Here is a 26,171-nt window from a genome sequence, read left to right as displayed (position 1 = left end):
AGCATTCTAGTCTCTTGCCAAAACTATTGGCCGCAACTTTTGCCCATCTATGCTCCCACCTCTGTCCAAACCAGATGGTTCCGTTGTCACTTCAGCCAAGGATAAAGCTGACCTGTTAGCATCCCATTTTTCTTCCAACTCATGTATTAACGATCTTAGTAAAATACCACCCGCCATTCCCAAAACGCTCCATTCAATGCCTCTTGTGGTCTTCTGTCAAAAGGATGTCAGAAGGATTTTGACGAATCTTGATAAGAAAGCTCCAGGTCCTGATGGTATTTCTCCACTTGTTCTCAAAACCTGTGCTCCTGAACTTACCCCTGTTCTTTGTCACCTTTTTTTCACTTTCTTATTCCAAAGGTGTTTTTCCTTCTGCTTGGAAATTTGCTCATATCCAGCCAGTTCCTAAAAAGGGTGACAAATCCCTCCCATCCAATTATAGTCCCATTGCAATTACTTCTACTGTTTCTAAAGTAATGGAGAAATCAATTAACCGCCAAGCCTTAAACTACCTAGAAACCTTCTGTCTCATCAACGATTGCCAGTATAGTTTCTGTCAGTGTCGATCCACTGGTGATATTCTGGCTTATGTTACCCATTTATGGCCAAATTCAATGGAAAATTTCATTTAAACACAAGCAGTTGCTCTTGACATCTCAAAGGTTTTCAACCGTGTTTGGCATAAAGGTCTTTTAAACAAGCTTCCATCTTATGGTTTTCCAACTGTTTTTTGTAATTGGTTATCCAGTTTTCTGTCTGATCGGTCACTGAGAGTGATGGTAGATGGCTCTCTGTCTTCTAACTTCTCCACTAATGCCGGTGTCCCCCAAGGTTCAGTTCTTTCCCCCACTCTTTTCCTCTTGTATATTAATGACCTTCTTCCATTGACTGGAAATTCTACCCATAGTTTTGCCAATGACAGCACATTGCATTCCACTTTCTATTTTGAGAAACTTTGCCCTGCTCAATCAGCTTCAACTTCTCGAAAATCTGCTAAGAATTCCTTAAATGCCGATCTCCAGGTAATTCTCCAGTGGGGCAAAGACAACTTAATTGATTTCAATCCTTCTAAAACTCAGTCTTGTCTTATATCTCGCAAAAAGGATTCTTCTGCTCCTATGCTTATCTTTGGTGACATTCCGATTTCTAGGCAAAATGATATATCTCTTTTGGGGATTACCCTGACTTCTAATCTCTCTTGGCACAAGCATATTACAAATATTGCTTCCTCTGCTTCTAAAAAACTTGGTTTTCTTTTTCGCTCTCGGCATTACTTTTCTTCCAAACAGCTGTTCACTCTGTACAAATTGCAAATTCGCCCTACCATGGAATATTGTTCCCATATCTGAGGTGGTGCCCCCCAAAACCTCTATCAGGCTTCTTGATTCCGTTCAGAAGAGGGCAGTTAGGTTAATTAATGATTCGTCTCTAACAGAGTCTCTTCACTCGCTGTCTCATAGACGTACTGTCTCTGCTGCATGCCTCTTATACGGATATTTCCATGGGCGCTGTTCTTCTGAACTGGCTTCTATAATTCCCATTCTCTCTTTCAAAACAGTCCAAACACGTGCTGCCATCAGCCACTATCCATTTACTGTCCAACTTCAAACTCACAGAACCAACTTTTCATCTTCCTCGTTTATTCATTCAACTACCGTTTTCTGGAACAACCTTCCTTCATACGTATTTCCTGAAAATTACAGTCTACAGAAGTTCAATTCCAATGTCAACAGATATCTTCTTTCGTCTTCTCAACCTCCAACCCAAACACGGTACCAAGTACTATAGGTTCTAATACCTCTTGTGTTTGGGGTTTACATTAAAAAAAAAAAAAATAATAATAAACTAAAAACTATTATATTTAGGCCACCCAAATAATTAAATTCATCTGCCGTGCTGTGTGTCTTATGTCTGTTGTGTCTGTTCTATGGTCAATTTGTCTGTTTTGTTGGACGAAAAACCTTGCTATCTACGCCTGAGACCGACTAATTCAGCCACGGAGTGAAAAAAGCCCATTAAAGTTCCACGCATCATCGACAGGATTCGAATCAGGGCCTTTTCCACCCTGTGTGGGGAGGACGGTGGCACTGCCACTGTGCTACTCGCACAGATGGTGTAAACAGATCTTTGGACCAAAACAGACAGACAAAAAAAAAAAAAAAAAACAGAATTTTTCAAAAAAGGAAGTTATTATTATTAGCCATGTGGTGCAAGGAAGCCTGAGGCTTATGTTGCACCAGCCAAAATAAATTTCCAAGTTATTCTAAGAGAGAGAGAGAGAGAGAGAGAGAGAGAGTCAAAAGTAGAAAGGAATCACCAAGAAAGAGAAGAATGATGATATCCAGTTCAGGACCCTGGGTTTGCCAAGCCCATACTCACCAGATGTGAGCCCCTGGGGTTAAAGTTTTTTGCAAAAAAACATGCAAATTTTACTGAAGTCCATACTACACCAGAAATTAAATTTCAGTGGCAACACACATTTTATATGAAAATACAAACAGAGGATTGATTTTGCATTTTCATATGTATTTTATGTTTGTTTTATTTAGATATCATCTGATCTTGACCCTGCTTCAAGAAAGATACTGTTGCAGACTTTGGCCTCTTCAGTCTTCATATGTTGAATCAAAGCTTTATTCGTAACAATGGCACTGTTGTCTAGAATTGGCTGTCAAGAGCATTTCCAAAGCTTGATTTTCCAGTCTGAATTCAATTTTTTGTTTTTCTCACCTGGCTGAATATTCTCTCATGTGCAACATATATATACAGGAATTGTTAAAATGCCAGTCTGATTAACCTGGTTGAGGAACTATTTAATTTCAGTACCTCAAGCAAGGATCATTGTGCATCAAGTTTTTCTTCTTTCAAAACTGAGTTCCATAGGTTCTCACACTGAAACTGATGCTGCAAAACATCTTCATCTATTTCTTTACTGTCCATGATACTGAGAATTACCGAAAACTTCTCTACGAAACATGTCATATTTGAAATTGATGTGCTGACATTTGAGGAAATTTGTGCTACCTTGGCATTTATAAGAATATAATATTTCAGTAGGAATGTGCACCCTGTAGTCACATATAGCAATAAAATACTTCCTCACTGAACAAGTGAACAGAATCTTCTCTTTTTTTTTAGAATTTGCACAACCTTAGCAGTAGAAATGCTTACTAAATCAGAATTATTCATCTGGTTTACTCTGCTGTGGTAATCAATTTCCAAAATGAAAGTGAAAGATTTAAAAAACTGTTGGTACAATAAATTTCCATATAACACCTTTTAACACATCTAGTGGTAATGACCTAAGTATATAAAATGTGAGGTACATTGTACTGAAGGTCTATGTTTGGATTTTCAAATATTGACATAACATTTAACCCTGAGCTTGTTGCATGGGGTTGACGACACTCCCCAGACAACATTTCAGCAATTTGTTCTCTTCATCTTCTCTGCCCGCATAATTAAAATTCCAGAAATCTGTTGTTTACTGCACAATTAGGAAAAATTTGGGACTTAAAGTTCAACCTAATTACATGCATATGTTGAATGCCTTCTGTTATATACAATTATCAATAGTGAGCTGGATTTATTGACATGCTTTCCTCCAATCATTAATGCTCTCTAGCCTTTTCACACGGAAGCACTGTCTGGCATCAAACAGTTGATGCATCTGCTTCACATTCCATGGTACTCCTGTTATTGACAGGCTGGTGTCCAACTGCATGCATTCATTGAAGCATACAAGTTTTTAAATTTGCATTTCAACTGCCAACAGGTCTATAGGGAGTTTTAATTTCAAAAATTAATTAAAAATGTATTTAATATAAAAAAACGTTTTCATCATGAGTTCAGAAAAGACTGATCATAAGAGGCAGCATCAAAAAAATAAACAATTCTGAATTATTTTTTGCTGATTTTTCAATGAGTGCACATAGGATCACTTTGACCCTGTGCATAGTGGAAAAACAATCCATCACATTACTGGCAATGGGTTAAAAGAAACAAGCAATTTGCTTTATTCAAACAGCAGAGAGGTATGTGAGCAGACTTTCTGCACAAGAGAGAGTAACGTGTAGAATAATCACCTTACTTGGCCTGTTCATGATTCCTTTTACTAGAAGCTTATTATTCAGAAGTTCTTTTTCTTGGATGTTTTTTTTTTGTTTCTTATTTGGATTTTAGGAGCATTAGCAACTAAGGCCATATTGCTCCGGGATATGCGGTGGTCATTCCCTGACCTTTCCGCATCCTCCGTATTTGGTGGTGACGGGCTCGAACCCCGGTCTAATCAAGAAGCATGTGCTACGCACTGCTGCTCCTTCCCACCTGGCTACGGAGGCGCCCTTTTTCTTGGAGAGTTCATTAATTAGTCTTCTCTTTCAAATTTTTTTTTCTGGATCATGAACCGGATTTGGATACGAGTCTCTGAAAAGTGCTCATGTGGTTTTTCTTGCTGCTTCTAATATCATCTTCCAACTTGTAAAAGGTTGCCACTGTTCTGCCAGTCTAGTTATACATTTAACTAAAAAGGCAGCCTGCATGTGCATACATGCTTCTAATTTTTTACTTTAGTGGCATGAATCAGTTGAAATCAATTTTTACTTTTAGTACTTCTTTCTAGATAGTAATAAATTTCCACTATATATCCTTCAAACTTGTGCAGTCCTCTTTACAGCACAGAAATTAATGTGATTACAAGGAGAGCCTATTACCAGTAAGCACTCCACTTCCTCTTTTATCTTTGCTACTCCAATTTTTAGGCCTATCAGAACAGGCACATTAACAATACTAAGTGCAATACAGTATTTTAAAAGGAATGCTACAAGCTTGCAGGTTGTTCAGAAGATACTCAACATTTTACCCTGTGGCATCACCTTTGAATGCTAGCACTGAGAGCAAGCTGCTTTAGATTTGACAGTTCCGTATTTTTTTGCTATTTCACTACAGCAATGGTTCTTGAACTGTTCATTGCGATGCCCTGGGGAGATGCCATAATTTACTAGGTGCGTCGCAGACGATGTAATAGTTTATGTAAGATTTCCATGGCAAATATTAAAAATCTATTAAGAATGATTTATTTTTTATTATTAGATATCTACTACACTAAGAGAAATACTTGACTGAAAATTTTGACAAGTACATATGGATTAGTGATCCCTTCAGTACAAAGTTCCCATCAAATTTATCTACTGTTGAAGAAGAACAATTTATTCATCTCACATTGGACCTCACACTAAAAGAAAAGTTTTCGTCGTTATCTTTATATGAATTTTGATGTTTAGCAAAACAGGAATACCCGGAATGTAGCAATCTCAGCCTGGTCTGTGCTTGCCAACAAGAGAGACTGCTTCTACAGGGATGGGATACACTTAAATAGAAAGGGTGCAAAATATTTGCTGATGCTATCAAGGCAGAGTTAGGTGGGTCAGAAAACTGCTAGCTTGGGGTTGGATACACAGACTAATAGATTAACAGTAGCTGCTGGCAGAGATGAAAGTGATTCTTGCGCTGTTTCTATTGAAATGAGCAGCCTGAAAAACAAGGTGCAGGGGATTCCAGAGACTGCTGGGAGTCATTGTGAAACAATACATGGGCTGTGTTAGGGTAGCAAGAATAGAAACAAGTGCATGTATACTTGTGTGTACACCAATGCTAGGAGATTGGTAAATAAATTTGATGAATTTGAGGTGTTGGTCAAAAGTTCAAAGGCAGATATTGTTGGGATAACAAAGATGTGGTGTGACACAGATATAAGGAATGCAGAACTGGAATTTGGAGAGTAATGTGTACAGGAAGGATAGACAGGATAGGAAGGGAGGAGGGGTTATGTTATTGGTTAAGAAACACATAACATCCAAGGAAGTACAGCCAGTCAGTCAACATGGCCGGACAGTGCTGTCGAGTCAGTTTGGTGTGACATAAGCACTGGGAAAGCAAAATTGAGAGTGGGAATGTGTCATACCAACAACTGTACAGAGAAATAAAGTAAATCAATGTCTTATAATGGAGGTGGGGGGGGGGGAATTTTAATTTCCAAAATATTGATTGGAATTTGTGGGTTGGTCACGTAGCTGAGTGGTCATTACTTGACATTACTTGAGTAGACGGGGTTCAAACCCCTGACTGCTAAATACGGTCAATCTGCCAACCTGCACTGGATCAGCGTGGCAGATTATGGTCCATTTCCCTCAACATGAATTGTTGAGGAGGCTTCCTTCCATCCTGCAGTGGGTTGATAATGGCTGTAGTTTACTTTTTTTTTTTTTTACCACTCACACACTAGCACGGGTTTTGTGGATTTAATGGATGATTGTTTTCTACAGCAGCATTTTCAGGAGGCAACTAGAGGTAGTAATACTCTTCATCTGATTCTCAATAGTGATTCTTCATGAATTAAGAATCTGCAGATAAAGGAACCACTAGGTGGCAGTGATCACAGTGTGCTGAAGTGGGATTTACTCAAAGAGGCAACTTACCATCAGGGATAAAGGGAAGGGTTTTTGCTTTTGCAAAGGTGACTATGGTGGTCTGAGACAGTATTTAAACAAAAAATTCAAAACGGGAAGCATTCAAAGAATTAATCTTGGAAGCTACTAGGCTTTTCATACCAACTAAGAAATATTGTTCAAGATTTAGGCCTAATGGATATCAGATGAACTAATTAGACATGTGGCAGAAAAGAAAAATGCATGGGATATATAGAAATTAACAGGTGACACGAAGCCAATGATAGATATAAGCTGTCTGTAACCAAGTCACAAAGGAGGTTAGGCCGGCAAAGGCAGATTACGAGAAATCTGTTACTTCAATTAGTAGTAGTAGTGGCATGTGATGCAAGAAAGCAAGTGTATGAGCTTATGCAGCATTAGCAAAAAAAAAAAAAAAAAAAAAAAACACTATTCCCTCCAAATGCCTGTCCAGTTCCTCCTTAAATTTATTCAACCTATCAACTTCCACAACGACAGATGGAAGTTTGTTCCAGTAATGAACCACCCGCTGGCTAAAGGTAAATTTCTGCACATCTATTCTACATCTATCCTTTCTTAATTTGAATTTATGCCCCCTTAGGTTCGTAATCTGAACAAGTGGAAGGATCCCATTAGAATTCAGGGTGCTCAACCCATTCAAGGCCTTATAGACCTCAATCAGATCACCGTGCAGGTGCCTAGTCTCCAGCCACTGCAATTTGCAGAACTTAAGCCTCTCTTGGTAAGAGGATCCCTTCATTCCCCTCACCAATCTTGTTGCCCTTCTCTGTACACGCTCAAGTAAATCTACATCCTTCCTAAAATGAGGCCTCCAGACCTGTACACAGTACTCAAGGCGTGGCCAGACCATTGCCTTATACAGAGGGCCAATCACCTCCTTTTCCCAGCTAGCAAAATTCCTATATATCATTGACAAAACACATGACCTGCCCTGGCAGCCTGTCTGCATTGCTCAGAAAACTTCATATCTGACTGCACAATAACTCCCAGGTCTTTTTCATTTTCTACCACCTTAAGTGTAGTACCACACACCTGGTACGTTTCTCTGGGGTTACTTCTACCCATATGCAGTACTTTGCATTTGTGAAGGTTAAACTTCAGTTGCCACTTCTTAGCCCATCTGCCCAAATTATCTAGATCCTGTTGCAGTAGCACACTGCCATTACTGTCATTAACAACCCTGCCAACCTTTGTATCATCTGCAAACTTCGACATTAAGCCTGATATACCTTCATCAATATCATTGATATATATACAAAACAACAGTGGACCCAACACCGAACCCTGTGGGACTCCACTAATAACATTAGTCCACGAAGAGCAGAACCCATTGATTACCACTCTCTGTCTTCTCCCACTTAACCATCCTTTTATCCATTGTAGCAACTTACCCTTAATACTATTCTGCTCCAATTTGTACAATAGTCTTTCATGCGCAACAGTGTCAAAAGCTTTCCTGAAATCCAAATATATGATATCAAAATTATTTTTTGCATCCAGTTCCTTTGTAACCAAATCATAATATCCTATCAAATTTGTCAGACAAGACTTTCCCTTAACAAACCCATGCTGTGTCTGAATTATTGCTGCAGTCTTGTCTAGATGATCCTGCAGTGCATCTTTAACCAGTGACTCCATTATTTTATTTATTTTTTATGTGAACCCCAAACATGAGAGGAATTAGAACCTATAGTATTTAGTACCGTGCTTGGGTTGGAGGTTGAGAAGACGAAACAAGATATTTGTTGACAATGGACTTGAACTTCTGTAGATTGTAATTTTCAGGAAATACGTATGAAGGAAGGTTGTTCCAGAAAACGGCAGTTGAATGAATAAATGAGGAAGATGAAAAGTTGGTTCTGTGGGTTTGAAGTTGGACAGAAAATGGATGATGGCTGGTAGCGGCACGTGTTCGGACTGTTTTGAAAGAGAGAGCGGGAATTATAGAAGCCAATTCAGAAGAACAGTGCCCATGGAAGTATCTGCAGAAGAGGCATGCAGCAGAAACAGTACGTCTATGAGAAAGCAAGTGGAGAGACTCTGTTAGAGATGAATCATTAATTAACCTAACTGCCTTCTTCTGAATGGAATCAAGAAGCCTGAGAGAGGTTTTGGGGGCAACACCCCAGATGTGGGAACAATATTCCATGTCAGGGCGGATTTGTGATTTATACAGAGTGAGCAGCTGTTTGGAAGAAAAGTAACGCTGAGAGCGAAAGAGAAAACCAAGTTTTTGAGGAAGCAATATTTCTAATGTGCTTGTGCCAAGAGAGATTAGAAGTCAGGGTAATCCCCAAAAGAGAGATATCATTTTGCTTAGAAATCGGAGTGTCACTAAAGATAAGCATAGGAGCAGAAGAATCCTTTTTGCGAGTTATAAGAAAAGACTGAGTTTTAGAAGGGTTGAAATCAACTAAGTTGTCTTTGCCCCACTGGAGAATTACATGAAGATTGGCATTTAAGGAATTGGTAGCAGATTTTCGAGAAATTGAAGCTGATTGAGCAGGACAAGTTTTCTCAAAATGGAAAGTGGAATGCAATGTGCTATCATCGGCAAAACTATGGATAGGATTTCCAGTCAATGGAAGAAGGTCATTAATATACAAGAGGAAAAGAGTGGGGGAAAGAACTGAACCTTGGGGGACACCGGCATTAGTGGAGAAGTTAGAAGACAGAGAGCCATCTACCATCACCCTCAGTGAGCGATCAGAGAGAAAACTGGATAACCAAATACTAAGAACAGTTGGCAAACCATAAGATGGATGCTTGTTTATAAGACCTTTATGACAAACACGATCAAAAGTTTTTGAGATGTCAAGAGCAATTGCTTGTGTTTAAATGAAATTTTCCATTGAATTTGGCCATAAATGGGTAACATAAGCCAGAATATCACCAGTGGATCGACACTAACAGAATCCATACTGGCGATCGTTGATCAGACGGAAGGTTTCTAGGTAGTTTAAAAGTTGGCGGGTAATTGATTTCTCCATTACTTTAGAAAGAGTAGAAGTAATTGCAATGGGACGATAATTGGATGGAAGGGAACAGAAGTTAAACTAATTGGTCTGTAATTACTCGTGTCACCCTTCGATCCCCCTTGTGAATTAAGGATACATTTGCACATCTCCAGTCCAAGGATGCTCTCATAATTATGGCTAAGGGTTTGCTTAGTTGCTTTGCCGCCTCCTTTAATATAACTGGATAGATCCCATCCATCCCAGGTGCTTTTCTTATGTTTAATTTCAACAATTTCTCCTCCACTTTGCTCTCAGTTATTACAAAATCATTAAGTATCCTGCTGCAATTTGATAACCTTCTGCCATTTTCATACCTTAATAATTCCTCATGTGTGAATGTAGATGCAAAATACTCATTCAGTTTGTTTGGCTATCTGAGCAGGATCATCAACAGTCGAACCATTGATGTCAAGTGGACCAATCAGATTCATCCCCTTCCTTTTAGAGTTTATATAAGTAAAGAAATCCTTGCTGTTTTTCTTAGCATCTTGTCAAAGTAATAGAGTAAGCTTATCTGTGAAAAGATCTAAACCTCCCAAACACTTCCTAGTTCATTTCACAAATATACATGGTCTCAATTCTAATCTCAAATTTCCACTTGCAGCCTGCCAAACCCCTATGTACTTTTTCTGAAAGAATCTCAGTTATCGGTTGATTCAACTACTGCTCATCTCAGTTGCCCAAACTATTTGCTGTACGATTCCTTTCGCCTCAAAGGTGGTACTTAGCATATGTCCGTTCCGATATTCACTGTTAGAGACTTGGTAATTTGGAATCTCCTCTTTTCGATCTTTTCTGGCTTCAAATCTCTCTACCTCATTCTATCAAATTCATCTGTTGTCTCTACCGTTCTCCCAACTCCACTAATCACTTGGAGCTCTCTGACTTCCTCTCTTTGAAACTTGATGTTCTCCAGTCCAACTTTCCTAACAGTGAGGTAATTTTCGTTGGTGATTTTAATGTTCACAACTCAAGCTGGCTTCCGTTTTCTAGTCATGGTAACCCAGCTGGTTGAGATGCTGAGGCTTTTGCAATTACTAATAACCTTGCACAGATGTTCATTTACTTACAAGAATACCGGACATTCCTAACCATACAGCCAACACGTCTGATCATTTTCTCGCAAACAAACTGTCTAAGTACACGGTCGAAGTGAGAGATCCCTTAGGCACCTCAGATCACAACTTGGTGATTGTGTCTTCTCCAATGTTATCTCATGGCTATTCCCAACCTCATATTGTTTGGCATTACAAGAATGCAAAATGGGATGATGTGCGAGATTTTTTCTTTTCCTTGGTCAGATTACTGTTTCAAAACTTCCCAACTCCACAACGTTTGCTCAGATCTTGACAGTAAAATTATTCTTGTAGGAATGGAATCCTTTATCTCACACTCCACTTTAGGCTGTTCAAGAAAAGAACGTTGCATATCATAATTGGCTTGTTTCCAATTCTTCAGTTTCATTTTCTGCCTACACCAAAGCTCGCAACAATTGTAAAGTAGTTATTAATCAGTCCCAACTAGATTTTGAACAGGCTAAGAGTAGAAAACTTGCTTCTTGCCCTAATGGTAGCCGAGCATTCTGGCCTCTTGCCAATGCTATTGGCTGCAACTTTTGCCCATAACTACTCCCACCTCTGTCAAAACCAGATGGTTCTGTTGTCACTTTGGCCAAGGATAAAGCTGACCTGCTAGCATCCTATTTTTCTTCCAACTCGTGTATTAATGATCGTGATAAAACACCTCCCACTATTCCCAACACACTCCATTCAATGCCTCTTGTGGTATTCTGTCAAAAGGATGTCAGAAGGGTTTTGATGAATCTGGATGCTAAGAAAGCTCCAGATCCTGATTGTATTCCTCCACTTGTTCTCAAAACCTGTGCTCCTGAACTTACTTCTGTTCTCTGCTGCCTTTTTTCACTTTCTTTGCAGCCTTTTTTCACTTTCTTATTTCCAAGCAGAAGGAAGAACACAAAGGTGTTCTTCTGCTTGGAAATTTGAATATTGCTTCCTCTGCATCTAAAAAAACTTGGTTTTCTCTTTTGCTCTCGGTGTTACTCTTCTTCTAAATAGCTGTTCCAGTACAAATCGCAAATCTCCCTTCCATGGAATATTTTTCACACATCTGGGGCGGTGCCCCCAAAACCTCTCTCAGGCTTCTAGATTACATTCAGTAGAGGGCAGTTAGGTTAATTAATGACTCCTCTCTAACAGTCTCTCCACTTGCTGTCTCATACCCGTTCTGTTTCTGTTGCATGCCTTTTCTATAGATACTTCCATGGGCACTGTTCTTCCGAATTGGCTTTATAATTCCTGCTCTCTCTTTCAAAACTGTCCGAACACTTGCTGCCACCAGCCAACATCCATTTACTGTCCAACTTCAAACTCACAGAACCAACTTTTCATCTTCCCTGTTTATTCATTCAACTGCAGTTTTCTGGAACAACCTTCCTTCATACGTATTTCCTGAAAATTAAAGTCTACAGAAGTTCAAATTTAGCGTCAACAAATATCTTCTTTTGTCTTCTCAACCTCCAACACAAGCACGGTACTAAGTACTATAGGTTCTAATACCTCTCGTGTTTGGGGTTTTCATAAAAAACTCTTTGGCAAAAGATGCAAATAAAAACAGCAAAGAGTTCTTTACTTATGCAAACTCTAGAAGGAAGGGGATGAATGAGATTGGTCCACTTTATCGATGGTTAAACTGTTGATGTCATGTTATTTGGTTTTTAGGAGCATTAGCAACTAAGGCCACATTGCTCCGGGGATATGCGGTGGTCATTTCCTGAACTTTCTGCATCCTCTGTATTTGTTGGTCATGTGCCCGAACCCCGGTCTAATCAAGAAGCGTGTGCTACGCACTGCTGCTCCTGCCCACAGAGGCGCCTAAACTGTTGATGATCCTGCTCAGGTAGCTAACAAACTAAATGGTATTTTGCATCTACATTCACACATGGAGTTATTCAGGGAGGGGAATGCCAGAGGTGAATTAAACTCTGGCAGTGAGCTAGATGATTTTATAATAACTGACAGCAAAGTGGAGGATAAATTATTGAAGATAAACATAAGAAAGGCACTTGGGGTGGATGGAATCTATCCAATTATATTAAAGGAAGCAGCAAAGGAAGTAAGCAAACCCTTAGCCATAATTATGAGAGCTTCCATGGACTTGAGAGGTACCCATGAACTGTAAATGAGACCCCAATCCACAACGGAGGTCGGGGGGGGGGTAATTACAGACCTGTTAGTTTATCCTCTTTTCCAGGGAAATTAATGGAGGCACTGGTTAAAGAACCATTGCAGGATCATCTAGACAAGTTTTCAGTTATAGCTCGGACACAGCATGGGTTTGTTAGGAGGAAGTCTTGTCTGACCAATTTCATTGGACACTATAGTGTGGTCACAAAGGAACTATATGCAAAGAATAATTTTGATCATATATTTGGATCATAGAAAGGCTTTTGATACTGTTGCACATGGAAGACATCTGCACAAATTGGAGTAGTGTGGCATTGTAGGCAAATTGCTGCTATGAATAAAGGTATGGTTGAGTGGGAGAAGAGAGTGGTAATCAATGGACACTGCTTTTCGTGGAGCAATGTCCATTGATTACCACTATTAGTGGAGTCGCCCAGGGTTCAGTGTTGGGTCAATTTTTGTTTTCTGTATTTATTAATGATGGTATATCAGGCTTAATGTCGAAGTTTGCAGACAATACAAAGGTCAACAGGGTTGTTAATGACACTAATGACAGTACGCTGCTGCAACAGGATCTAGAAAAGTTGAGAAGGTGGGCTGACAGGTGGCAACTGAAGTTTAACATTGACAAATATAAAGTACTGCATATGGGAAGCAGTAACCCCAGAATAATGTATCAAAAGTATCAACTGACAGTAGTAGAGAGTGAAAAGGACCTGGGGTAATTGTGCAGGCAGATGAAGTTTTCTGAGCAGTGCAGAAGGTCTGTAAGAGTAGCTCATGGTGTCTTGTTAATGATATACAGGAATTTTTCTAGCAGGGATAAGGAGGTGATTATCCCCTTGTATAAGGGAATGGTCAGGCCACACCTTGAGTACTGTATACAGGTCTTTAAACCTCATTTTAAGAAGGATGTAGAGCTGTTGGAACAAGTACAGAGAAGGGTAACAAGGTTAGTGAATGGAACAAAGGGTTGCTCTTACGAAGAAAGGCTTAAGTTTTGCAAATTACAGTGTCTGAAGACTAGCCACCTGCAAGCTGATCTGATTAAGGTGAAAAAAGCCTTGAATGGTTTTAGCACGCTCAATGCTGATGGGATTCTTCTTCTTGCTCAGAATAATCTGAGAGGGTATAAATTCAAATTGAGGAAAGACAGTTGTAGGATAGATGTGTGGAAGTTTGCCTTTAGCTAGCACGTGGTTGATTGCTGGAACAAACTTCCATCTGTTATTGTAGAAGTTGATAGCTTAAATAGATTCAAGGCAAAACTAGACCAACATTGAGCGAGTGGATGGATGAAATTAGATTTGTTTGTTATTTTTTTGGCTGATAAGCTTGCTTTCTTGCATCATGTGCCTTTGTGAATGCTAATAAAGCTTTGCGAATACTAGTGTCATTTGCAAGTGCTTACTTTTGTGAAGTTGGATTTTCAGCATTGGGTCATTAAATCTAAGTACAGATCAAAATTAAACTTTGTAAAAGAAATAAGTGTTGCCATTTTGAAAATGATACCCAGGTTTGATGAATTGTGCAATAAAAAACAAGCACAAACATCACATTAATGTTTTTTAAGAATAAAATAATATCTTGATTATTATTTCAAGTATTAATAATTATTGTATTAACACATTAAAAATAAGAAATTGCACAATTGTAGATGTTTTACTACAAGGGAGGTGCCGGGAAAATTTTACAGGTCAAGGGAGATGTGGGCTCAGAAAGTTTGCGAACCACTGCACTATAGGGAAAATGTGTTTCTGAACAACGTGATTGCATGAGAAAGGTTATATTTTATGACAAAAGATGTAAATAAGCATTAGCCACACATGACACCAGCATCACTATGAAATGGCACACCTGCTTTTGGCATTTCATTTTATGCACTGCATGTTGTTCTTATGGCTATGTTTGCAAATGTCTGATTACATAATTTCTTCTTTAAACTGAAAAATCACATCTACACACAGTACACAATGCAAATTGTGTTCATTTTCAGATTTCATAAAAAATCTGGTGTGTTTGTCTTCTGAAATTTTTGCCATATTTATTTACTGAAAGACAATGTTAATTAGCTTTTTACCACATAGGTATGATGAAATGGCCATCCATTACAGACAGCAAGTTTATTATCCTGTGTTTCCATTTCACAATGTAGACCACACCAGATGAAGCCACTTTATTAATAAAAATAAGCAAAAATTTGTAAAATTTTTCAAAAATCCGAATTTTATCATAGTTAAACTATTTTTTGCGAAAAGAAAAAGACAAAGAAAACTATGTTTTTGTAAAAAGACGGAGGAACTCTTTATAATTAACTATATTACAACAGCGAGATGGAGAAGGGTTCAAATACAGTAAACCCCCTCTATTCGCGGGGGTTACGTTCCTGAGAAATGCCGCGAATACTGAGTTATGGCTCCCATAGTAATAAAGGGGTTCCGTTCCAAAGTATATATATATATATATATATATATGAAATATATAAGAAAAACTAGTCTAACATTTTGTCTATGTATGTATTATATGTACCTTCATAATATGACTATGTACATAGACAGCACATAGTGAAATGCAAGCATATGGCATCGAAATGAAAATAAGAAACAATTTAATATTAAATGTAATATTTATTAGAAATTTCAAACCAGCGCCTTTGCTAGCTAAAAAAACTTATCCCGCCAGTGCTATCACCAGTTTCGCTAAAGTGTTGATAAAGGAGTTTTGCCTTTTCATGAATGATGAGTGAACTTAACGGAATTTTATTTTGAGTTCGGTCTTCTATCCACAGATTTAAAGCCTTTTCCATTTTTTCTAATTTAACATCACGAGTTACAGAGCAAATTTTTGAAGCAATCAGCGCGTTTTCACGGACACTACGGTGGATTTTTCTTCCGATTTCTTGATTGATCGTACCGTTGACTCATTCATTTTATAATGTTTTGCCACTGAGGAGACACTTTCACCCTTAGAAATTTTGTCTAATAACTGAATTTTATTCGCTAATGTCATCACCTTCTTTGATCTTTTCACAATTCCCTTGTTATTCGTAGCAATATTTTTGTAGGAGTTAGAAAAGAATTTGTCCACAATAACGTCACTTTCTTCTGTTAACACACTCGAAAAAGTCTGTTTTCACTAACACACTGCAAAACGGTATATTTTTTGCTTTTGTAAGTATATCAATTTACTGATATATAAATTGATAAATTTATTCAATTTATAAGCATATAAATTAAAAGCAAACCACGAATTCTTCCATGACAAGCGCATAGCACATACTGAACAAGGATTAGCGAGAAACATCCACGCTAACGATTTTGACACCCCTCTCCCCCCACCGAGCACTGTTTTGACTGGGAAAGATAATTTTAGCCACGCCCATGTTTTTTTTTTGGCGGAAAATGTTCACGGCGATTTAAAATTCAATTTTTTTAGGTTTCATTTTATATTAAATTAGCGACTGCAAATACAGACACCGCGAATAGCGGGGGTTTACTGTATATTTAAAAAAAAGCAGATGCTTTGTCATAAATCTGGAAATTTGGAAAGTGTTGTCAGCTATATACATGATGAAAACATAGTAACTAGGTTGTTGTTATTTGGTTTTTTAGGAGCATTAGCAACTAAGGCCATATTGCTCCGGGGATATGCGGTGGTCACTCCCTGACCTTTCCGCATCCTCCATATTTGTTGGTTACTGGCTCGAACCCCGGTCTAATCAAGAAGCGTGTGCTACGCACTAGTGGTCCTGCCCACGGAGGCGCCATAGTAACTAGGATACTATAAGAACTGGCACACTATGGCCTTAGTAGTCACAATGTGCCAAAAATCCACAAGGACAAGATAGAGAATAAAATCAATAAAATACATCCACCATTGCACTCATCATCCAGTCACCTACCATATGCTTTGTTCCAAACCACTTTAAAGGAAGAGGCAAAGTGCCCCAAACTGAGAAATAGTACATACCGTTTGACCACATCAAATAAAAATTGCGCAAATGAAAAAGTCCATGAATCAAGAAATCACTATAAGTTTATATAAAAAATATTTATTTGAATTATTATTCAAATTAGTTTGCTTCTATTGAAGCAAAATAATTCTAAAGGAATAATGATTCGACAGCCATTTGGAATTCGATTCTGAAACTTATCCTGATTATTAGTATTAATGTGGCTATGATGCAAGAAAGCAAACAATCTGCATCTCCAAAAAAAAAAAAAAAAAAAAAACACTACCATTTCATATTATTCCCATTGTTAAAAAGTGCCTATTCAAGTCCTCTTTAAACATTGCCACACGTCTGCTTTTGCTATACTAACATGCAACTTATTCCAAAATGCCCACAATGCTCTGCCTAAAGGTACACTTCATAAAGGATACTGTTACTTTCTAGGATTCTATAGTTTCACTCACTGGTGAGAATATTACTCATTCATTCACTTTACAAATAGTAGTAGTTGTTGAGGCATGTGATGCAAGAAAGCAAGCTTATGTAGCATCAGTCAAAAAAAAAAAAACATTTTGCACATCCATTCCCTCTAAAAGTTTGTCCAGTTCCTGACTGAATTTATTTAAGCTATCAACTTCCACAACAACAGATCGAAGTTTGTTCCAGCAATCAACTACCCTCTGGGCAAAGACAAATTTCCACAAATCTATTCTACAACTGTCTTTCCCCAATTTAAATTTATGCCCCCTCACGTTCGTAATCTGAGCAAGAATCTAATCAGAATTGAATCTCCTCAACCCATTCAAGACCTCAATAAAATCACCTTGAAAGTGCCTAGTCTCCAGATGCTGCAGTTTGCAGAACTTAAGCATTTCTTGGTAAGAGAACCCCTTCATTCCCCTCACCAATCTGTAGGCCTTCTCTGTACTTGCTCAAGCAACTCTACATCCTTAATGATAAATGAGACCTCCAGACCTGTACACAGTACTCAAGGCTTGGCCTGACCATTGCCTTATACAAAGGGATAATGACCTTTTCTCTACTAGCAAAATTCCTGTATATCTTTGACAATACTCCTTGACCTACTCTGGCGGCACATCTGCAATGCTCAGAAAACTTCATATCTGACTACGAAATTACTCCTAGGTCTTTTTCATTTTCTAACACCCTAAGTGTAGTACCACACAGTTGGTACATTTCTCTATGGTTACTTCTACCCATATGCAGTACTTTGTATTTGTGAAGGTTAAACATCAGTTGTCACTTCTGAAGCCCATCTGCCCAACTTTTTTAAATCCTGTTGCAGCAGCACACTGCCACTGCTGTCATTAACAACCCTGCCAAACTTAGTATCATCTGCAAACCTGGATATTAAGCCTGATATACCTTCATCAATATTATTGATAAATATACAAAATAACAGTGGGTCCAACACCAAACCCTGGGGGACTACACTAATAACATTAGTCCATGAAGAGCAGCATCCATTGATTACTACTTGTCTTCTCCCACTCAACCACCCTTTTTTCCATTGTAGCAACTTGCCCTTAATACCATACTGCTCCAATTTGTACAGTAGTCTTCCATACACAACAGTATCAAAAGCTTTCCTGAAATCCAAGTATATGATATCAAAATTAATTTTTGCATCCAGTTCTTTTGTAACCACATCATATTTGTCAGACAAGACTCTCACTTAACGAACCCATGCTGTGTCTGAATTATTACTGCAGTCTTGTCTGGATGATCCTGCAATGCTTCTTTAACTAGTGACTCCATTATTTTCCAGGAACAGAAGTTAAAATAACAGGTCTATAATTACTCATGTCACCCTTTGATCCCCCTTTGTGAATTGGGGATACATTTGCACATTTCCAGTCCGTGGGGACTATCTCCGAGTCCAAGGAGGCTCTCATAATTATGGCTAAGGGTTTGCTTACTTCCTTTGCCACCTCCTTTAATATAACTGGATACATCCCTCCACCCCAGGTGCCTTTCTTGTGTTTAACTTCAATAATTTCTCCTCCACTCAGTTATTACAAAATCATTAAGCTTTAGCTAGAATTTAATCAGCTTCTGTCCTCCACTTCCCTACAGAATTCCTCATGTGTGAATGTAGATACAAAATACTCATTCAGTTTGTCAGCTATCTGAGCAGGATCATCAATAATCCCCCAAGGGCTTTATATATATATATATATATATACCCCAACCAAATCCATCCCCATCTAGCTGCCAAGCTCTGCAGATGTAATCTTCCAAGTTGTTCCCGATAGGTATAATGTTAAATGCTCTTCAGCAATCTATCACCCTTCTAGAAGTTCTATATATTTATTTAGATGTAACTTCCAGAGCTGGATACCAAATTCCAAGTTTGGTTTTATCATCATATTATAGAAACGGATAATAGCCTCCTTACCTGTTAGCTGAAATGTGAGAACATAGGAACGTTATGGATTTGACTGTAACCAAACATAAATTGAGAAAATTCTGTCACTGAGCCTGATTATTTGCTGACAAAAGATACTCCCTGCCTTCCAAAAATTTTGGGACCCAGCCAGTATTTCACATAAATTTTGAAATGTAGGGGTGCAAACTGTTGAGTATCTCAAAATATTGTTTAATATTTTTACGTTAAAACCGAACAAACTGTACTGCAATCAATTCCAGTCAAACAGGCTGGACAGTGTACAGCAGTTGTAGAAGAGCAAAATTTTAAATGATCAATATTATCAAGTCTTCAATAAAAGAAGTAAAATTTGGATGAATTGACAAAATGTGTACAGTTCTGAATTTATCCCATATGATATTACATTGTTCAATCTATACAAAAATAATTAAAAGATCAAATATGCAAAATTTGTCTCAAATATTCATGTTTAGAACATTCCATTTGCACATCTAGCAAATGGAATGTTCACATTTGCACATTCCATTTCCACTACACACCCTCATGTAAATCTGTCAGGTATGCCTGCGCAGGCACGCCTGTACAGGTCTACAGGAATGTGTAGATGATAAAACTGCAGGTGACCAGAGGAAATATGAAAAATCATTCGATTTGCCTGAACCGGAGTGGCCTGTGCAGGCAAACCAGAGCGTGTGTAGCGATGTGGCAGGTGCACTGCTAGATTGGGGTATTTCCCTATTCGGCTATCATTAATAATTACATCAATTCTATGAAAAAATATTCACTATTAAATTTGTTGCCGATTAATAAAAAATTTGCCTGGATTAGAAGTAAATTTTAACTTTTAATATCAGAGTGTCAATAAATATAATTTATAATAACAGCAATAATAAAATTCATTACTATATTATTTTATTAAATTTTAATAAATCGGGGATTTTTCTGAAAATTACTGCAATTCACTTAACAAGTTCACATGTGAATAAACTTTTCTTTTTTTCAACCATTCTTTGCACCATATATTACGTTTTATTCACGTTTTTATTCATTGCAAATAAGAAGCCAACTGTTGCTAAAACGTCGTCTGTTGATGACATGGTCAGCCAACTGAATGAATGGTGACAGGTTTACCGGAGCGTGTGGATGCACTATGGGCATCCGGTAGACCTGTATAAGGGTGCCTGCACATGCATAACTGACAAGTTTACCTGAAGTTGTGTAGCGGCCATAATGAGAATGACCAGTATCTTAACCACGAAAAATTCTATGTATTATTACAAAATATACACCTGGGTTGGGGGAGGAGCTAATCCAACCAACCCACATGCATCAGTTAAAATGCTGTCGAGGGCACTTACATCTAAAAGTTTGTAACCAACCAATATAAGGCAAGCCTAAAAACATGCCAAAAATTCAAACAGGCAAATTCATATTGCTGCCAGACAACAGAGAAATCATGACTCTTCTCATAAACCATGATAGTGTCTAAAAATACTGAATGGGTTACTGGCAAAAACTCATTTGGATGGAATTTAATATAAAATGGCTTATGAGGAACCTGTTTATAGTGGATGGACAATTTAAAATCAGGTAGGTTAAATTAATCAAAATTTTTGGGCTATGAGTTGGTGTATAATGATGACCTTTATATATGTGGTTGACAATTGGAACAAACTTCCATCTGTTTTAGTGGAGGTCAGCAACTTAAATAAGTTCAAGGCAGAACTAGATAAACATTTGGAGTGAATGAGAAGGGTTTTTTTTTTTTTTTTTGGTTGTTGTTGTTGTTGTTTTGGTTTTATTGGCGCATCAGCTACTAAGGCTATAATGCGGCAAGACCAGGTCATTTATAAAAAAATTTTTTTTAAACTTTCAGTGCCCTAATTAGTTAGGTCACTATGTCAAAATGTATAACAAATATATAAAAGAAACAAGTAAAAATTTTATATATGAGTAAAAATATTTATTGATTTTAAAAAGCTAAAAACAGCAGACACGTTGTCATTGTCAGATAAAATCTGACTGAGTGTATATGGCTCAGTCAGATGGTTAAAAGCGGTAAGACGGATATTGCTAAAATCTGAACATTCGATTAAAATGTGTCTAATTGATAAAGCTGTGCCACAAGACTCACACATAGGAGGGTCATCAGCCCTCATTTTTTTTTTTTTTTTTTTTTTTGGCTGATGCTATATAAGATTGCTTTCTTGTATCATATGCCACTACTAATGCTATGTATTTATATATAAAGGTATAATGATGACCTTTATATATGTTGTATAATGATTACCTTTACATCGCTTGCTTCGTTTCAGTCACGTACAGAAATTATGCAGATGCACTAACTTTTTTTTTTCCTGTTTTTCATAATTTTTGATTTAAAAAAAAAAATGCAACACCTTTGTGACATGGGGGAGTTGAGTTTTCTGATGCAACAGCTACTTAGGCCATATTGCACTTCCCAAATCAATTTATTTTCTATATAAAAAAATGCTTGAACAGCAACATGGGGGAGTCTCAAACTATGTGATAAGGACAACTCACCCTCCACAAAAAAACCATGCCATTTAAGAATGGCTTCTTAAATGAGGATTTCAAATTTCTAATGTTATCTAGCCCCCCCTCACAGGTTTGCAGAGAGAGAGAGAGAGGGGGGGGAGGGTTACTGATCGGGCTATGTCCTCCAAAACATTGTTTTATATTACATAATCTTACTGTCCTGTGTTCATGTTTATAAAAACAAGAACTACCAATATAAATCCTACAAAAAACAAACAAAATTTCTGGGTGCACCACATAGAAAAATGAAAACTCTTCATTCTATTCATATAACACTACATCACACTGAAATAAACAGTTTTTGAAATCTCTTATGAGCAAAACTTGAAAAACTATTTATTTTTTTTTGCTGAACTCCAGATTACTGGTACAATTGGTATACGCATTACCACATGATGCAAGAAAGCAAGCTTATATAGCATCAGCCAAAAAAAAAAAAAAAAACACACACCTGCTTCTCATTTCACTCATCCACCTGTTCCAAATGCTTATCTAGTTCTGCCTTGAATCTGTTTAAGCTATCAACTTCTACAACAACAGATGCAAGTTTGTTCCAGCAATCAACTACCTGCTGGCTAAAGGCAAACTTCCACCCATCTATTCTAAAACTCTTTCCTCGATTTCAATTTATGCCCTCTCAGGCGATTATTCTGAGCAAGAGAAGAAATCCCATCAGCATTGAGCATGCTCAAATCATTCAAGGCTTTATACACCTCAATCAGATCACCTCACAGGTGCCTAGTCTCCAGACACTGTAATTTACAAAATTTAAGCCTTTCTGCATAAGAGCAACCCTTTGTTCCATTCACTAATCTGGTTGCCCTTCTCTGTACTCGTTCCAACAGCTATACATCCTTCTTAAAATGAGACCTCCAGACCAGTATACAATACTAAAGGTGTGGCCTGACCATTGCCTTATACAAGGGGATAATCACCTCCTTATCCCTGTTAGAAAAATTCCTGTATATCATTGACAAGACACCATGAGCTACTCTTGCAGACCGTTGTTGTTTGTTTGTTTGTTATTTGGTTTTTAGAAGCATTAGCAATTAAGGCCATATTGCTCCAGGGATATCCGGTGGTCATTCCCTGACCTTTCCGCATCCTCCGTATTTGGTGGTCACAGGCTCGAACCCTGGTCTAATCAAGAAGCGTGTGCTACGCACTGCTGCTCCTGCCCACCTGGCTATGGAGACGCCTTGCAGACCATCTGCACTGCTCAGAAAACTTCATCTGCCTGCACAATTACCCCCAGGTCCTTTTCACTCTCTACTACTGTCAGTTGATATATATATGATACATTATTCTGGGGTTACTGCTTCCCATATGCAGTACTTTACAATTGTCAATGTTAAACTTCACTTGCCACCTTCTAGCCCATCTGCTCAATTTTTCTAGATACTGTTGCAGCAGCAGCATACTGCCAGTGTCATTACCAACCCTGCCGACCTTTGTATCGTCTGCAAACTTGGATGTTAAGCCTAATATACCATCATCAATATCATTAATGAATACAGAAAACAACAATGGACCCAACACTGAACCCTGGTCAACTCCACTAATAATATTAGTCCACGAAGAGCAATGTCCATTGATTACCACTCTCTGTCTTCAACTACTCAACCATTCCTTTATCCAAAGCAGCAATCAACCTCCAATGCCACACTGCTCCAATTTGTGCAGCAGTCTTCCATGTGCAACAGTACCAAAAGCCTTTTTAATAGCCAAATATATGATATCAAAATTACTCTTTGCATCCAGTTCCTTTGTGACCACATTACAGTATCCAATCAAATTAGTCAGACAAGACTTCCCCTTAACAAACCCATGCTGTGTCCGAGCTATAACTGAAGTCTTGTCTAGATGATCTTGCAATGCTTCTTTAACCAGTGCCTCCATTAATTTCCCTGGAAAAGAAGTTAAACTAACAGGTCTGTAATTACCTGTCTCCCCATTTGATCCTCCTTTGTGGATTGGGGTCACATTTGCACATTTACGGTTCATGGGTACCTTTCGAGTCCATGGAAGCTCTCATAATTATGGCTAAGGGTTTGCTTATTCTGCACTGCTTATGTCTGTGTGACACCACGTCTCTGTTATCCCAATAATATATGCCTTTGATGTCTTGACTAGCACTCCAAGCTCATCAAATTTATTAACTATACTCCTAGCATTGGTGTACACACAAGTATACATGCACCTGTTTCTACTCTTAGTTACCCTAACATAGCCCATGTATTTACTTGTTCCACTATGACTCCCAGCAGTCCTGGAAATCCCCATTGGCTTGGTTTTCAGGCTGCTGCTCAATTGCATTTCAATAGATGCAGTGCAAGAATCACTTTCACCTCTGCCAGAGGCTACTGTTAATCTATTAATCCGTGTATACCCACCCCCCCAAGCTAGCAGTTTTCCAACCCACCTAACACTGCTTCGATAGCATCAGCAAATATTCTTGCACCCTTTCTATTTAAGTGTATCCCATCCCTGTAGAAGCAGTCTCTCCTGTTAATAAGCACAGACCAGGCTGAGAAAAATTCTACCCCTGCATTGCGGCCATGGCAAAATTCAGGACAGATTCAAACAAAAGAAGTGTGGATTTTTTTAATAAACTTTCATTTTTGGCTAGTGAAAAAAGGTAAGGGTAGTTTATGCCAGTAATTCTGGACAGATTGAAGCAAAAGAAGCCACTTCTTCCAGAGGTGTACCCATAATCTGGAGTATAACCTCTTTTTCAAATGTCATGTTCAGAAAATTCCATGTAATACATGTGCTTATACATGTATTACATGGAATTATAGGTATCGACTGAACCATGAAAAAAATTATGGCTGTTAAGATTATGTTTGGGGGGGGGAATGGTGGAGCACATCACATGCTGCAAAGGATGCAACCTTGTCTCCTTTGTTCTAGATATTTACCCCCTTGTCATAAAATGTCATTTTTCCAGACTGTTTCACAATTCCTTCCAAGTTGGATGACATTTAAATATGGTTTTTGCTTACATGGATTTGTGTATGTGAGGGCTGCACTCAGGCCTTGGTGGCCTCAATGCAGTGAGTTTTATTCGGGGCTGATCCAGACTGTTTTTCAAAAGGAAGGTGTGGGCGATATAACAGTAATGAAACATACAAATGACAATAACTGGGAAGATCGAATTTTGCTTGAATTAATTTCGAATTTTTAACCAACTTTCATTAACCCCAGGGGCTCACATCTGGCGAGTATGGGCTTGGCAAACCCTGGATATCATCATTCTTCTCTTTTTTGGCGATTCCCTCCTACTTCTTTCTTTCTCTTTCTCTCTCTCAGGGTATTCAAATTTTTTTGGCTAGTGCAGCATTCCTTGCACCATATGGCTAATAATAATAATGTCTTGGGGAAGGGAGGGTTCATCCCTATAGTCTCCCTTGGATCCACCACTTTATACGTTGTGCATTTTACGTTGTATATGTATTTTATTAGTCTTTATTGCTGAACGGAAAACTACGGTTTCTAACGCTGTCACATACTTACACTTCGTACGGTTCGAACTTACTTTTAATAATCTAAACCAACGTATATTCTATTCGAATAAGAATTTGTCAGCACGCAGATATGCTGAAATGGAAATCATTTCGTTTCTAAGGAAATTATATCTTCCTATTTGCGTAGGTTAATTTTATATTACAATATAATTTGGTAGGAAAATAATATTACCCATCTGTTGTTGAAACGAAATTGGGATACAAATGTCACTCAAAAATAAAACTACTGTGAACAAAATGGTCACTGTCAGATTAAAAGATAACCAAAACCGCCAAATTTAGCAGAATCTACTTACTCTTCAATATCCTCAATATAAGTTCCAAATGGGCTAGTTACATTATTAATATTCTGGATTACACCCATAATTAACTACCTTAGAGACAGCCCAAAGGTAGAAACCCCTCAATAATACACCATCTACCTCCTACCACAAATTCCGAACACTTTCGTTTTACGACGAGCGCACCCTCACAAATGTTTACAATCGAGGCAGAGGAATTTCATGCAACACAGCGTATGGATATGTAAACAACCAATTACACATTTCTTGACTTTTTAGCTCTCAGTTTCTTCTACGTACCTTTCCTGATAACCAGTTTTAATTTTGTTTTATTTATTTATTTTACTTTTCTCCCCTGAAATCCTTATTTAAATAAAGGGTTAATTTTTTTTATAAATATTGTAAAGTAGATCTCTTAATATGTATAAAAGTTCCCAATAAAAAGCCTCCAAGAAGCTTCGGGATGGATTTTTTAAATTACGGAGGAGGAATCTCAGCTTAAAAAATGATGTTATAGTCAGGGATGTCTGCAAATTTGTTGACAAGAGGCTGGCTCAAGAAGAATTTCAGCTGAAAGTCATCCTGGTTAAAATAGTTTGATAATTAAATTTATCTTCTTTTATTTATTTTTTTTATTTTTTAAACAGGGGATTTGGATAATCCACAAAAAATTGAAATTGGATCTCGCAAGTTGTTTGTCCCTGTTAGGTGTAATCTACATGGATGGAACGCTT

General features: G+C 38.0%; 1 protein-coding gene across 1 annotated transcript in view; it reads right to left on the bottom strand.

Moving 5' to 3' along the window:
• LOC150087216 (R3H domain-containing protein 4-like) overlaps window positions 1–25,658 on the bottom strand; it is a 92,341-nt gene extending 66,683 nt beyond the window's left edge. The window contains exon 1 of the mRNA XM_090371890.1: window positions 25,453–25,658. Within this exon, the coding sequence (XP_090228016.1) occupies window positions 25,453–25,520 (68 nt within the window). The 5' untranslated portion in view covers window positions 25,521–25,658. The remainder of the gene's footprint in view (window positions 1–25,452) is intronic.
• Between the last annotated feature and the right edge of the window lie 513 nt (window positions 25,659–26,171).

This window comes from Mastigoproctus giganteus, chromosome 4, assembly GCF_048544385.1.
Source record: "Mastigoproctus giganteus isolate SK-2022 chromosome 4, ASM4854438v1, whole genome shotgun sequence".
NCBI lineage: Eukaryota > Metazoa > Arthropoda > Arachnida > Uropygi > Thelyphonidae > Mastigoproctus > Mastigoproctus giganteus.
This window is presented reverse-complemented; position numbering and strand designations above follow the sequence as displayed.